Consider the following 16,960-nt stretch of genomic DNA (forward strand, 5'->3'; position numbering starts at 1 on the left):
TTGGCGTCCTTTCTATGCAATTTAATTCTCCACTTTCTTGGCCCTTAATCGATTTATTCAAAAGTTATTTTTATTTTCTCTATAATTTACTTTTATTGTGATGAACAAATTTAGATTAATTTGGGAAGGCAAACGTATGGGTAAGCAGTGTGTTTGGGGATTAGAAAATCTATGTGTGTATGAGACATACCTACATATTTCAGGTTAGTTCATACATATGAATTGGTTCATTTGTGACTTAAATTTAAACATACATCTTAATACCTACACATATTGTGTGAAATTCACTCTTTGTTAATTCACATGTAGGCCAAACATGGCAATAACTGTCTGATGAATCTTATATTACATTAAACTAGTCACAATTCTCCCCATTGGACATTTTATTTCCAATGGAACATGAGTAACAGCTATGAACTGCCGCTAACAAGGTGTGTATCCGAAGTCAAAGATCCACATAAGACTGAAAAGGCCAATCACCAAACTGATAGATTAACATACGGTTACTTTGATGCCATTTTTATATTTCTTTTTTCTTTTTTTAAAATGTATTTATTTTATTTATATATGTTTATTTTTGGTTGCGTTGGGTCTTTGTTGCTGTGCGTGGGCTTTCTCTAGCCGCAGTGAGCGGGGGCTACTCTTCGTTGCGGCGCAAGGGCTTCTCATTGCGGTGACTTCTCTTGTTGCAGAGCGTGGAATCTAGGTGCACTGGCTTCAGTAGTTGTGGCATGCGGGCTCAGTAGTTGTGGCTTGCGGACTCTAGAGCATAGGCTCAGTAGTTGTGGCGCATGGGCTTAGTTGCTCCACGGCATGTGGGATCTTCCTGGACCAAGGCTCGAACCCGTGTCCCCTGCATTGGCAGGCGGATTCTTAAGCACTGCGCCACCAGGAAGTCCAGTATATTTCTTTTTTCTTACCATATTTCATATTGATCAAACTTTAGTAAATGTACAGAATATATTTCCCAATTTTAGACCCAAACCCATACACTTTCTTTGATTTTAATTTATGTACTTGGTAACTGAGATGTCTTTTCTGAGAGTCTAGCGGATCTATCAGAAAAAGACAATCTTGCTCTCAGTGCACAAATTATTGTATAATAACAGATTAAATATCTTAACAGTATTTCAAAAGTAGATTTCATTTTTATTTCCATTGAATTATATTAATATGCATATACATATAATACAATGCACTAAATAAATCTCTTGAGAATACAGAGATCATCTATCTGATTTGGGATTTTAATAATTTACTCAGGCATTCTAAAGATAAAGTGGGTCAAATTTCTTATTCAGGGTCTATTATTTATTCTTCTCTATTTTGGATTAAAAAAAGATTATCGTGCACCTAGAAAATATTTTACAATATTCCCAATGGTAGAAAATACCTGGTTGACATGGTCCAGTTTCGGGCATGGTCTTCCTCCATTATAGGGTTTTTCACGCAGCCATTTAGACCGAACCTTCACGCCACTCCCACAGGACTTGCTGCAGCGTGACCAATTGGACCACTCACTGAGCTTGCAGTCTGAGGGGCAGGGGATGATGCAGGCCTCTTCAATGTAACCTGAGTGGAGGAAAATGAGACAAGAGCCATCTCGTCCACATGTCACTTGCCTATTACTACCCACCATTCTAGCTCATTTAGAAGGTCCAAGTTTGACTTGACAGCAACATGCAAATGCAGAGATGTCTCTGTCGTTAGGGACTCAAATTAAATTCTGCAGGAAAATAACACATACATACAGTCACTCTGTTAAAATAACAGCTGAGCAGCTGTCATATGATCTGCTTAGGATTCATGCTCACCATATTTCAACATTTCTGACTTCCTGACAGCTCGTGTTTAATTGACAATAACCTGTCTGCTGCCATATCATTCTCATGTGGCCAGACTGATACATTAAAAAAATTTTAACAGTTTTCTGTAAAATCCTATCTGTTAATGTCACACAAGTTCAAGTGGCTGAGTCCATGCAACATTCTTCCTCAAGAAGAAAGCCAGACCCTCTCAACCAATATTCAGAAGGAACCATTTAACTTAGCACCTTATGGTTCCCCTTCATTGAAAATCAAGTCTGAGGAAGAAAAATGAAGGATGTTAAATAAACAATGCCTCATATTTTTATAGTGCTGTCAATTTCAAAGCACCTTCATACCTTGTATTCATTTGATTCTCTTGCAGATATTATAAACGTATTGGGCATGTACTGATGCTCTACTGGACAGATAAGAAAACAAATACAGAGAGATAACTGACAAGTGCAAGGTCACACAGTAAGAGATAGGGATAGGATTTCTGAGGTCTAGTCTAGTACTCATTCCATCAAATCTCACAATTAACTTAAGAGTCTACAGATTTAGAGAAATGGGAGCATTTTCCTTGACATTTCCTTGACATTGGCATTCCTTGACATTCCTTGACATTGGCATTTCACAGTATCAGTTTATCACTATTGTTCTCAAGGTAAGTAAGTGGAAAGAGCAAAATTCCTCTGGTCAAGAGTCGAATGTTGTCGTCTGTCATACTATGGGGAGTGGTTGTTCTTGAAACAAGAAAACACTCTGCTCTTACCATTTTACATCAACATCGAAGATTCGATTTTGAAAATCATTATAATGTAAACAACTTATACTAGGAACTCTAGGTAGATTTTTTAAAATTTTATTGAGACACAATTTATACACTATAAAAATCAGCTCACGTTCTGGTCTTTAATAGAGTCTGAGTTATGCAACCATGACCACCATCTAGTTTCAGAACATTTTCATTACCACAGAAAGAAACCCTATACCTATTAGCAGTCATTTCCCATTTTCCCCTCCCTGGCAACCACTAATCTACTTTATATCTCTAAGAATTCACCTATTGTTAACAATTTATAAAATGAAATCAAATATTATGTTTTATGATTGGCTTCTTTCATTTAATGTAATGTTTTCTGGATTTTTCTATGGTATAGCATGTGTTAGTACTTCATTCCTTTTTATTGACCAAATAGCATTCCATTGTATAGATATATCATATTTTTTTATCCTTTCATCAGCTGATGGACATTTTAGTTGTTTCCACATTTTGTATATTATGAATAATGCTGTGAATATTTGTGTACAAGTCTCTGTATGGACAAGCTTTCAATTCTCTTGGGTATATATCTTGGAGTGTATTTAACTTTTGGTAGAAGTACCAAACCGTTTTCCAAAGTGACTGTGCCGTTTTACGATTACACTAGCAAGGTATGAGTGTTCCAATTCCTACGCTTGTCAAAACTTATTATGTCTTTTTTATTTTAGTGTCCTTTGAAGAAAAAAAGTTTCAAATGTTAATGAATTCCAATTTATCTATTTTTACTTCGGTTGCTTGTGCTTTGATGTCCTATCTAGGAAACCATTATCTAATCCAAGGACATAAAGATTTACACCCATTTTTTTCTTCTAAGAGTTTTATAGTTTTAGTTCTTATATTTAAGTATATGCTTCATTCTGAGTTATTTTTGTATATGTTAAAACATAGGCAGTCCAATTTCATTCCTTTGTATGTGATTCCCAAGTTACCCCAGGCCCATTTGTGGAAAATACTATTTTTTCTACAGTGAATTGTTTTTGTACCCTTGTTGATAATCAGTTGACTATAAATGTAAGGGTTTATATCTGGTTTCTAACTATCACTCCACTGATCTCTATACCAGCACCACACTGTCTTGATTACTGTCACTTTGTAGTACGTTTTGAAATCAGGAAGTCTGAGTCCTCCTTTGTTCTTTTTCTTCCAAGAAAGTTTTGGGTCCCTTACATTTCCACATATATCTTTGAATCAGCTTGTCAATTTTTGCCCCAAATGGCAGATTTTGATAGGAATTGTGTTGAACAGTTTGATCAATTTGGGAGTATTGCTATCTTAACAATCCAGGTACATGGAATTTCTTTCCATTTATTTAGGTATTCTTTAATTTCTTTCAGTGATGTTTTGTAGTGTTTAGTGTATGTCTTGCACTTCTTTTCTTAAACTTATTCCTAAGTATTTTATTCTTTTTATTCTAGACAGATTTAAAAGAGAGCCAACAAATACTGATTTCTTTTATTACAGTGAAATAAGACCACCTAAAAACCAGTATGACAGATCTAATCTATAAGCTTGTGCCCAAAGTGTCCTGACTTGATACAGTGTTAAAAAGCTAGCCAACTTACTACATAGTATATCCTAGCCTTGCTTTATAAATTACCTGGAACACATGTTAAAAGTACAGGTTTCTGGCAACCCCAGACATTACAATACAGTTCCTTTGGGATAGTGCCTGATTTTTGGAAATTAATATATTTTCTTGTGTTTATTCATCACTCCCTCTCTTTTTAATTGAAAATTTTCTTATTAAGTTAATTGTAGACACATATATTTGTAAGACATAATATAGAAGAGGTCCCCTGCATACTTTCCCCAGTTTCCTACAATGGTAACTAAAGTATAATTTCAACCCAGATACTGAGATTGATACAATCCATTGAGTTTATTCAAGTTTCACCAGTTTTACTTGTACTTATTCGTGTGTGTGTGTGTGTGTGTGTGTGTGTGTGTGTGTGTGTGTACAGGACTGAAATTAAGGAACTCTGTTGTAAGACACAGGAAGAATCAGCAAAATCTGGGTGAGAAGTAGTTTTGTGGTATATTTCTCTCTATATTATCTTCTATATTTTTGTCAAATATACACATCATCTGTTTTAAACTTATTGTAGTCTTGATACACAAAAGTGTATCTTTCAAAAGTATAAAGTTCACTGAACACATGCATGAAACCCACACTACTCCAGAACCCTCTTTTGTGTTGCCTTCCAATCACTACCTCTTCTCACATGGGCAACTACTACCCTGATTTCTTACAATCTAGAACTGTTTTACTTTAAAAAAATTTATGTAAATGGAATCATACAGCACATACCCATGTGTGCTAGCCTTCTTTCACCCTACGTTGTGATGTGAGATTCATCCATAATGTTGCATGCTGTTGAAGATTATTCATTCTAATTAATGTATAGTACTCTACTGTGTGACTATATTATGGTTTTTTAATTCATTCTATTGTTTGTGAGCATTTGGGTATTTTTCAATGGCAAGCTATTATCAACTGTACTGCTATGAACATTCTAGAACATGTCTCTTGGTGAACATACATATGCATTTCTGTTAGGCATATTCCTAGGAGTGAATTTGATGCCTCAGGGGATACGCATATTATATCAGCAAATTGTAAGTATAAAAGAAAACTTTTTAAAAGATGGGATCATGAATTTGGTATGAAGAGCAGGATGCAATGAAAGAATGCTCAAAAGTGGGAATTAGTCTCAGAGAATCTTCAAGGGGGCAGATGTGTCAGCCGGGGCTTTGCCAGCTGTGAGATACTGAAGACAGAAAGAAGATGTTAATGTTGAGTTTTGAATGTACTTCTGATATTGAAGAAGACTTTTGGAGTATTGATAATAATCAGAGGGAAGTCCAACAGAGAACTGAAAAAGTACTTTACAATAGTGTTTACCAAAATTTTGAAAAGCATAACTGTTCTTCAAACAGATTACCATGACCTACTTAAAGCTCAAACTTTGACTTTAAGTATGGTTTGAGGTGGGAAAACAAGCCCAGCTCACTATCTTGAGTTAAAATATGGAGAAAAACATTCTCCTTTTCAATCAACACAGCCAGTAAATAAATCTATAAAGTGTCCGATACTTAAAAATGTAAGTCCTGATAGGGCCAGTAATAATTTGTGTTTCATAGGAATAGTTTAAGAAATAGAATCAAACTGTACAAATGTGTAAAGTCACTTCCCAATGAATGCCATCTGTAACCAGATTATTTAATGTTTGTAAAAGACAATGAATTAAGAAGAAATCCCAACTATTTCCATATATTATCAATAGCTTAGTTAAAGGACACTAGTATTTCGAAGGTAATAAATTATTGAAATATTTCTAGAATTGCATTTTCCACCTTGCTAAAGATCAAAATGACTGCAAAAGTAAACCTCTAACCTTTTTGTTATTCAGTAATTATAGTTGAAAATAGAATCACATGAGTTTTCATGTCACTACTTCAGAGTAACAGATAAATGGAAATTCTTTCTTTCCATTTTATCTGTTGAAGTATTATGGCATTGGTGAAATATGTCATGTCTGACTTTAGTCTGATTCACACTGTATTTTCAAGTAAGCAGATATAAAATTTTTATGTTGGATCTTCCAATAGAGTATTCCAGAGGACGTCTCTCAAATAAAACTAAATCTATTAAATTGTTGAAAGATACAAATTAGGCACTGAGATAAAGACAAAACTGCAAAAGAGTATAATGCTTAGCATTCCATTTTAATCTTCTAGTGTGTAACAACATTCAATAATTGCCTGTCATGTTTATCTAGTACAATTAAAACCCTTAATGCTACTAGTGAACTGCTAGATAAGCATTCCCCTGTCTGCTCTGCTAAGATCATTTGTGAGGGCAATTAACGCCAAACAATCATGGGGGATAGAAGACAGAAGCATTTGAAGCGTTTTAAGGCTAAATAAACTGCTGGCATCATGTAGCAATTTATGGCTCCTGAGGAATGCTGGAATAAAATAAACGACTTCACAATTAGGGTGTTAAAACTTTAGTAGCAGGCTTCCCTGGTGGCGCAGTGGTTGAGAGTCCGCCTGCCGATGCAGGGGATACGGGTTCGTGCCCCGGTCCGGGAGGATCCCACATGCCGCGGAGCGGCTGGGCCCGTGAGCCATGGCCGCTGAGCCTGCGCGTCCGGAGCCTGTGCTCCGCAACAGGAGAGGCCACAACAGTGAGAGGACCGCGTACCGCAAAAAAAAAAAAAAAAAAAAAAAAACCTTTAGTAGCTCAATACTGAACCTGACACATGGAAAAATCAAACTCGTGGCTTCTGATTGTATTTTTTGTATCTATATCTATTCTGATGGCTGCTTTCAGGTTGAAATGAATACAGAACACTAGCAGGCTTTATGTGGCAACCAGAGGACTTACTGCCTTTGACATATATCCAGTCAGCTCATTCATTTGAATTATAAATGTGCAGATAAAGTAGCTTTCAGCAACCCTCACGATTACTATATTGTGCTGTAGAAAGGTGCACTGTTGATAGATTAAAGAATTCATTTTGAAAGCACGTGGAAAATATTGGTTGGTTCTGATTTACAGCTGTGTGAATGAGCAACGCTGGTACTCTATCTGAAACATCTAGATTAATCTCAAGAGAGACCTGAAAAATCTCTCCTACTTAAATGTGTGTTATATGCACATGACTGCAATCGTGAATGGGAACACTTAGCTAGAACTTTATCTACTGTGGTCCCTGTGGATTTGAAAATACTGAAAAATATCATTTAAAAATATTTTCAAAATGAACAGAATATTCTTTTGTATATATATTAAGAACTGATAACTTGAAAAGCTGCTGAAACTAAACTACTCTGTATATATCCAAACTCCTATAATCGACTGTTCTACCCCGATTCTTATATTCAATGTATGAAAAGTTATGAATCAACACTGGGCAATCAAAATTTTCATAGTGAAGTGTTCAGGTAAATTTATGTAACCGCAATGAAATGCTATTTCATTTATATTTATTTGTTTTATATATATATGAAGGCATATCTCTTCATATCTGCGAAATACAGATTTTCTCAGAACATTTCAACATTGTTTTTTTTTAATAATTTTATTTATTTTTTTTACTTTTGGCTGCATTGGGTCTTCATTGCTGCATGCAGGCTTTCTCCAGTTGTGGTGAGCGGGGGCTGTTCTTCAATGTCGTGCATGGGCTTCTCATTGTGGTGGCTTCTCCCACTGCAGAGCACAGGCTCTAGGTGCACAGGCTTCAGTAGTTGTGGCATGAGAGATCGGTAGTTGTGGCTCACAGGCTCTAGAGCGTAGGCTCAGTAGCTGTGGCGCATGGGCTTAGTTGCTCCGTCGCATGTGTGATCTTCTCGGACCAGGGCTCGAACCTGTGTCCCCTGCATTGTCAGGTGGATTCTTAACCACTGCGCCACCAGGGAAGCCCTCAACGTTAGTTTTAATTGCTGTGGGATTTTGTAGCTGTTGCTATTCCAATACTGGGAGATTACCCAATGACTAGGCACCTTCAGATTCAGGTAGCATACCTATGTACGAGTTCACCATCAAGGCCATTTCTTATAGCAAACTCTAAAACTCTCTGCTGTATAACAAAGACTTTGGCTGGTCTGTTTCCCTGATTCCTGGGAGGCAGCCTCGAAGCCCTGAAATTTCCTGAGTGAGAGGAGTATCTTTGTTATTCTTGTTGGGCCTCTTGGACTACATGTGAAATTATGATAAGAAGATGTCTAAGGAAGGGGTATGATTATACCACCAAACCAAAGACCAACCATGTGTTTAAAAGGTTGGGACTTTAAGCCACTTGATATCCTCCCGAACTCTGGGGAGAGGGGATTGAGTTCAACTGTGTGGTCAGTGATTCAACTGATGCCTACATAATATGACCCCCCAGAAAGCTCTGGATACAAAAGCTCAGCCTGGTAAAGCACAACCATGGGCCAAGAGGGTGATGCCTCCTAGCTCCATGGGGAGACAACATGGACGCCTTGTGTTTGGGACCTTCCCAGCCCTCGTCTATGTGTCTCTTCTATCAGCTGGTTCTGATTTTTATCCTTTTGCTATAATAAAACTGCAATTGTAATGGTGCTTTCCTGAGTTCTCTGAATCGTCCCAGTGAATTGTTGAACCTGAGGGGGTAGTGGGAATCCCCAAATCTGTAGCCAGCTGGTCAGAAGTGAGGTTGACGTGGGGACCCTGAAAGTGCACAGCTAGTGTCTGAAGTGAGAGCAGTCTTGTAGAGGACTGAGCCCCCTAACCTGTGAAGTTTGGCCCAAATCCAGGTGGTTAGTGTCAGAATTGCATTCTACTTTCAGATGTATATTTTATTAAAAAAGGAAGTAAACTTATTTATGAAAGAGCCCGTATCTATAGTTTACTTATTCAACCAAATTAAAACTTTGGGAATAATTACATACATTAAGGCATTTATGGACGTTTCACCCCAAATTTAACATTTATAACTTTAACTAATATTAAAATATTAACTAATATTAAAAATCAGAAAAACGTTCTAAGAACCCACTTTGGAAGTAGGGCTTTGTCAGCAATATAAACATCATATTTGATGGAGTGTTCAGATTATGGAATAACGGGAAATAAATTAACTTTGAAATTTAGTAGAGTGATTTTTTTTTTAACTTGATCCAATGCAGGGCACTGTTCTTTCAGTCAACAAGAATCATATACTGACACTGAAGTATTTCCAAAGGATAATCTTTAAACACTAGTTTGCTGGATTCTAGTAAGTGTTAAACATAATTTTTATAAAAAGCATTCTGTGGTCAAATAAGTTGGAAAATTGTTGCGTTAAGCAGGTCTCTTCACCCCGAGCTTTCCTTCTTCTTTTTTTTTTTTTTTTTTCTGATATGAACTGTGAATCTCTAGGAGACTGACTCAGACACTGCAGTCTATGCTTATTAACTTTTTCCTATAGCATCTCACTGGACCAGTGAGAAAAAGATCAACAGATCATCATGATATGTTGTAATTATAATGCATTAAAACTGGATTCATGTTTTGAGCTGTACAGAGTTTTAATGTTTAATCGGGCCTTTTATGTCCATTTCCAGATATGGAAAAAAATGCAAAAGTCAACAAAACCCCCAAACTTAAGAAAGTTTCTTTTTAAATTATTTTATACTTTAAAGTTTTAAAGCATTAAAGGTCAAACCTATGGCAAACGGAGAGGAAACTTATGCAGATAAACTTCCTGACACTTTTTTAATGACTATTTTAAAAGACCATTTTGTTTTCTGTAAATTAACTAAAATCTCCTGTAAGGGCTAAATTGGCCTTCAATGCGACTACGAAAAAATGGGATAAACATGAAGAGTAACTACAAGTACAGATCTTCCTTTCAAATTTAACTTTAAAATGTCCACAGATGTGTTGGTGTGCTCTCAGGTTACTTTTGTTTGTTTGTTTCCTAAATTTTATTTAAGAATTCATACAAAATACTCCAGATAACTGAGTTTAAATCCTCATCGTCCTCCTCTTCTTCATCTTGATTAATCTGGAAGTAACGTAATTCGTAACTTTCTTTGCTGTTAGCAACTACGCGTAACCAATCACGGAGATTCTTCTTCAAATATTTTTTGGTGAGATATTTCAAATACCTTTTGGAAAAAGGCACCTCGGAAGTTACAGTGATCTTGCTTTTGCTTCTTTCGATTGTTACAATACCTCCTCCGAGATTCCCAGCTTTTCCATTCACTTTGATTCTTTCCTGAAGAAACTGCTCAAAATTGGCCGCATCCATGATTCCATCTTCTACAGGATGGGTACAGTCAAGAGTAAGCTTCAGGACCTGCTTCTTTTTTTTGCCCCCCTTCACCACAAGCTTTTTCACTGGCGCCATCGCCGCAGCGGAGGCAGAAAAGGGTCAGGTTACTTTTTGAGCCCATTGATATGGCTTATGTCTAATATATAGTGCCTTCTTCATGCATTTACCAAAGAAAATTCCTTATGCATAAGCTTTACTCACTACATGACCATTCTGATGATGCTTTGAAGTAGAAAAAGACCTATGTTTTAAGACCTATGTTTTAAGAATGAGACTAAACTCAACTAATGGGACAGAGAGCTTTACAATTATTTTGGATTGCAGGACATTAATGTAACAGGAATCTATATGAGGGTCAGTATCTTTATGAATTATGAAACCTTGTAACACAGGTAATGAACAACTCTGTGATTATATCAATAACATTATCATAGATATCAGCAAGATTACCACTCTTAGCCATTTCACTAAAATTATTGTTATCCTTCCTTTAAGGCATTAAGGGGAAAACGGGGTCAGAGACCAACAGAAAGGATGTGGAGTAAAACATAATAGCAGAACTTGTTGATAAAGGCAAAGATAAACAAATTTTTTTGTTGCTGTTGCAAATAATGAATTGTTCTTGGCAGTTAAATTTATTTTAAGCAGTGAAACACTTTCTTCCTAAAAAGCTGGAAACCCAGTAGGTGTATGGGATATTCTGGAGGCTATGTTTGACAGCCTGGCCTGAGGGGCTCCATGGAGCCCAGTTTGAAAACCTTGTAAGTAAGTAACAGATGAGTTGAGGTCTCGGTGACATGGAGCCCACAGAATCAAATGATAACACCAGATGTTTTTCCATCACACACGACACGATGGTAGCTGCAGGAAAATTTCCAAGGAAAGTCTCCCTCATCACCTCTATAGTCCCCCTTCAGGGATCCTGTCAGAAAATAATGCTGGTATCCACACCTTATTTAAATTCGACCCTAGACACCTGCTTTCTTTTTGTACCCACATATCCACAATAGCCCCTTCTTTATTTCCCTGGTTCTTTAAACTTGCAACTGCTACTTCAGGAAAAGTCTGTTCCTCACTCCCTGTCTTTTACATTTGAAAGGAAAAAGATCTCAATTGTGAATGATGACTGCAAAAGCAACACTAGCTTCATCTGTACTATCAAATGAAAGATTTAAATTCTGAAATGAATTAGACATTAAAAAAAAATACCACCAACTGAAAAAGCTTTTCAGAGAAATCAGAACTCCATTTCAGCTTATTTACAAAACTCTATTGCCTTTTCTCCCTGGTTTAATCAAACATGCTCTTCCTCAAATACAAGCATCCACTACGATAGGGCACAATTTCTCACTCAATTTTGTTTCTAATTAACCTCTAATATTAAACTTATATCATCTTCTATAAAATCCCATTACAAAAAGGAATACATTCCAGGTATATTATGGTTGAGTGGTCATGTAGGTTATCCTCAGAATCTACTCTCCTCATATTCATAATTATTTTTATCAGATGTACCCTGAGTTCCACAATGTCTTAAAAGTACATGCTCTTGAACTAAAATCTACTTGTAGACTGAATACTCTCTGAATTTTAAAAAATTCAGTTGGGCACTTGTACCACAAATACACCCAGGATGTATTCCTTTTCTAAGTTTTGTTGATGGTCTTTTTTTGTTCCTGTAAATTCTAATAGAAAAAAAACCCCACACCTGTGGCATGTATACTAGAATTTATGACTGAATATCTGGTATATCTGGTATTTACAGTTCCTTACAACATCAAGGGATATCATTTAAACATGATACCTGCTTTAAAATCATCCACATCATAACTTCGGGAGGCTGGTGAAATAGGATGTAGATCGCTTAGGCTATTAGGCAGTAATGTTAAATGCTGCCATATAAGGGTCAGCTATAGTTATAATATGAAAATATTTTATTAAAAAGCTTTTGTTTCACTTGTAAAATTTGTAGAGCTTTCTTTTTATTGTAATACTTAGTGCTGTAGTGCAAACTACCTATGAAACAACCTGTAAGAAAGACTCTGAGTGCCAGCAAGGGTTTTACAAAATATCAAGTTTTAACGGGCATACTTTGAATCCTACAGATGCTTAGAAAACCAACTGATAAAGCCATTCATTAATGTTCAGAAGGTTCTCTGTAATATCATTCATAAACATACTAGGCAAAGAGAGAAAGCTTGGAAGAATTAATATAAATCATTATATTTAAAACTTAATGTCAAAGGGAAATTAATCTTACACTAATAAGGCATTAGACAAACTATGCTGAACAATTCAATAGTGACTACAGTTAAAAGACAAACTAAAATAATTAAAAGGGTGTAATGTGACCTACAATAAGTAGTACAGCTGCTTAAATGCCGGCATGATGGTCAAATGGCAGTACAAAGTACTGAGAATTTTAGAGTCGTTGGATCATGAATACTGAGTGCACAAAGTCAAATGCACACAACACTTCAATATAATATTGTATTCTGCTTATGAACAGAGCAGTAAATAAACCCAGAGCTCTCTCTTATTTCTCTATCTGAACCAAAAAACTTTCCTCAGGGCAATCATTAACTTGCCAATATCCTTTCCACAGAAGATCCTATAGACTCATTCTGTTTTCAAAATCATACCTACACAGGCATTCACTTTATAAAGACACATCTTTGCAAATTTCAAAAGTTCCCTAATGTTCTCTTGCCCACAACGGGTAAGCAAGTGAACTATCTCCTGTGAGATATTTTGCCTAAGACAGCATCACATTGTGATCCTCTAGGAAATGATCTTCACAGGTCTTTCACACCAAGGTTAATAAAGCTTATGATCCCTACCAAACCCTGTGAGTGTCTGCATGACCCAGAGAAGTAGTCTTAAACTTTAAATGTGTTATAGAACCCCCTGGGGATCTTGTCAGAATGCAGAAGGTCTGCAGTGTAGGTTGAATTTTGCATTTCCAATGGTTTTTCTGTGATGCCTATGCTGCTCTTCTGTAGATGGCTTTCTGAGTAAGAAGGGTTTAAATCCTAGCTGGCAAATGACAGCACAGGCTGACAGCCTGTTTTTGTAAATAAAGTTTTACTGGAACATAATTGTGTAATTCACTCATATATTGTCTATGGCTGCTTTCATTCTATAACTGCAGAATTGGGTAGTTGTTACAGAGACTTTTTAGCCTGCAGAGCCTGAAATATTTGCTATCTGGCCCTTTAGGAAAACATTTGGTAACAAGTCATCTAACCAAATAGCTGATTCTTGAGTTTCCTCATGGATTCTCCAAATTGGTATTTGATAGGTATCAAAGCAACATATTACTTTTAGGCGATAGGAGACCTATGTATATTAAACAGCAGGGGCTCAGGAAGAACAGTCATATCAGATAGGCCTTTCTGCTTACTTGATATTAACAGATGATAAAATATCACAAATAAAATTAAGTTCAATTTTAGAATATCTATTGATAGTACATTATGGCTTAAACTCCCTATAAGGAAGAGCAAAGACAAATTTGCTGAGAGTAAAGACTGAAGAGAAGTGTCTGGAAGGAATTATGTAACTCAAAGAGCTCAAGACTTCAGCATCTGACATTTTTACACTTTATCCAATTTGCCTTCAAAGTGTGCCTTTGAGATAAATCTAATAGAAATGTTATTCCTTATTTTCTCAAGGAAAGATGAGTGGACACAAAGAGAATTAAATGAACATTCCATACTCCCAATTAAAGTTGTAAACACAGGCTGGGAAAAAGCAAGTTGTCACAATTACTAATATAAACCAAGAGATTAAGCTGTTGTCCAAATCTGGTGTTGTACAAAGCAGGCAATTCTGAACAATAAGCTTTAAACTGGAATAAAGAGACTTACCAATATCGATATTACTGGACTAATTCAGTGGAATGGGTGTGTGACTATTATTTCTTCTACCTACCAATTAGTAGGAGGAGAGAAGCATAAATATTTGATGAATATCATATAGAAAGTTTGTGGCATGTATATAGTTTATTCCAAAGATCTTAGTTGTTCTCAATGATCTGTTTGATTATATTCCAGAACTGTGACACAGAGGGAAGGACACCGTCTGGAAAAAAGGAAGTGTCCAAGCCTGATTGTGGATAAAATACAGCTACAAAAATTCTCTCCACCTCTTCACTCATTCATTCATTCTACAAATATTTACCGAGCACCTACTACTGTTCTAGGTGCCTGGGATACATGAGTGAATAAAGTAGTCCAAGATACCCTCATCAATCTACATTTTTGTACAGGATAAAACATAAATAATAAATACAATAAATGAGTAAATTATGTGGTATGTTATAGAGTGATACATGCTTTTGAAATACAAAAAGTAGAGCAGAATAAGGGCTTTTGGGAGATCTGGGTAGGATTGAGGGGCAGCATAATAAAATTCTGTCACTTATGTTTAAATGAAAGTCTTGTATATGTGCACCTTGCATAAGCTAGGTTACCTCTAACATTCTTTAAAATATCAAGATTAAATGATATAATAAAAAAAAGTTCCAGAAATTCTACCTCTTGTTCTGTGAAATTTTAGAAGTGATTAACTTGAGAAGTACCTAGTACTATGTGCCAAGGCAATCAATTTCTAGTGAACCAATTAATTAAGATCTCAGAGTATTCTAGCAGTAAGTAGAAAATGTGTAATTTGGTTTTTTAATGATTTATAATCTGTTGCTAATAGTGACACCATTCAAGATTTCATACCAAAAGTAAATATACATAATTTGTATTTTGATATCAGGATAAATGCCAAAAATGTAGTTATATATCAACATTTATGCAGGAACTATATTTAATACCATATATCAGGATGGATGAACACTTATGTGGCTCCCAAGGTATACTTTAAGATCTGATTTTTGTTGTATCGATATATTGCTTTTCAGTACAGAGTCTATTCTTATGAGAAATTCCAGACATAATAGAATTGTGCCTCGAGTTTCAGACATTAAAAAAAAAAAAAGTGACCACATGGGAAATGACCTAAAATAATATACTTAAGCTGATGAAAGTCAAACTGTTTTATCAGTATAATAACTGATAATATGATCCACAGATGGATAACATAGATTAAGTAGAAATGCCATAAGGCCACTATTGAATAGGGTAGGGGATTAGTGTCTTTGTACTGCATGCATGTGGGGATCAATTTTATGTTTAAACTGAAAGCCGTAAGAGACTTTCTTGAAAGCCACTTTAAACCCCATTCCCACCATTCATCTGGAAGCTGCTTTGGCTGAGCAAGGCAGTGCTCATAGAAACTGCAAGTTAGCGCATGCCTAGGATAGAGCATCAAAGTGACAGCACTCCACTATCACTATCGGCATTGACAGAACAGCAGCAGTAATTCCAAACAAATCAGGCAAGAGACACTCAATTTCCTCAGACTTTGAGTAAAAATGTTAGTAGACGCTAAAATATCCCATTAGACATCCATCTTAGATCAGATTTAAGGAGAAAGGAGTGATGTTGGATAGACACAAAGAACTAAACTGAAACAGTTCACTTAAACATCTTAGATCCTTTCACAAGCTCCATGAAGTTCAGTGCTGCCAGGGACCCATCTTTTTCTCTACATGTGCTTTTCTTCTAGAATACACTACTGAATTCTTCATGCTTTGAATTGACAGTGCTAAGGCAGAAAGTCTACTGCCTTTGGCCAATTTCAGTTTTTCTGTGCTTTTATTTTCTTCAAGGGATCAAACATTTTCGTGAGAGTCACAGGATATTTTTAAAGTTCTTTTTTTTTCCTAAAAATAAGATTGACTCTTAAGTGTCTTACTGAAGCTCTCATGCGTCTAATTAACAGGTCAAGGTAAAAGCGGCAATATATGAGTCATTTTGAAAGCTCAAAGGTTATGTTAAAAACAAATGATTATCTTGGCGATTCACTAAGCATAACAATTTAAAATGTGAGCAAACACTTACATGCTACATTTCAGGAGAAACATTTTTAAAGTGATCTTCACTTTTACATTTTAATGACTAACTATGACCTTCTACGTTATTGTATCAGCTCAGAATGCGAAGTGCATTTACATTTTTCCTGGTATCTAATTAATAGCACCTATGTTATTTGATATAGAGAATAAAAAACTCAATTACTCTTACAGAAGTTTTTCAAGGCTTACTAAACTCTTTTTAGTTATTGTTCTAAATGCATGGAATAATCTTAAACATAGCAATGCATGCATGCTAAATACTTATATCTAGAGCTTCAACATAATGGACTCTTATAATGAGGGCTTATATCACTAGACTTTGATAAAACAGTAATTATGAGATAAGGTAAAAAATAAAAGTCAGGGTTTCTGAAAACTGTTTTGGGGACAGATTTAAGAGATTCCATAAATGTGTCACCATGATACCCCCTAATGGCTTATATATGTGAGATGGTCCTCTTAGTTCATCTTGTTTTCTGAACCATATAGTAAAACTGGAGGAGCACTGTTCCAACAGCAGAAGTTACTTCAGCAAGGTTGGAGGGTAACTACCATATCCCTCTCTCCCAGTAATTTA

At 35.9% G+C, this 16,960-nt stretch overlaps 2 protein-coding genes across 2 annotated transcripts in view; both read right to left on the bottom strand.

The window, feature by feature from the left end:
- The window catches only part of THSD7A (thrombospondin type 1 domain containing 7A), a 455,380-nt gene that overhangs the window by 37,841 nt on the left and 400,579 nt on the right, over positions 1-16,960 (bottom strand). The window contains exon 14 of the mRNA XM_060157103.1: positions 1,394-1,572. Within this exon, the coding sequence (XP_060013086.1) occupies positions 1,394-1,572 (179 nt within the window). The remainder of the gene's footprint in view (positions 1-1,393; positions 1,573-16,960) is intronic.
- LOC132524266 (large ribosomal subunit protein eL22-like) lies at positions 10,048-10,507 on the bottom strand. The gene has a single exon (XM_060156119.1). The coding sequence runs from the start codon at positions 10,488-10,490 to the stop codon at positions 10,059-10,061; it is 432 nt and encodes a 143-aa protein (XP_060012102.1). The 5' UTR covers positions 10,491-10,507; the 3' UTR covers positions 10,048-10,058.

This window comes from Lagenorhynchus albirostris, chromosome 8 (genome assembly GCF_949774975.1).
Source record: "Lagenorhynchus albirostris chromosome 8, mLagAlb1.1, whole genome shotgun sequence".
NCBI classification, from domain to species: domain Eukaryota; kingdom Metazoa; phylum Chordata; class Mammalia; order Artiodactyla; family Delphinidae; genus Lagenorhynchus; species Lagenorhynchus albirostris.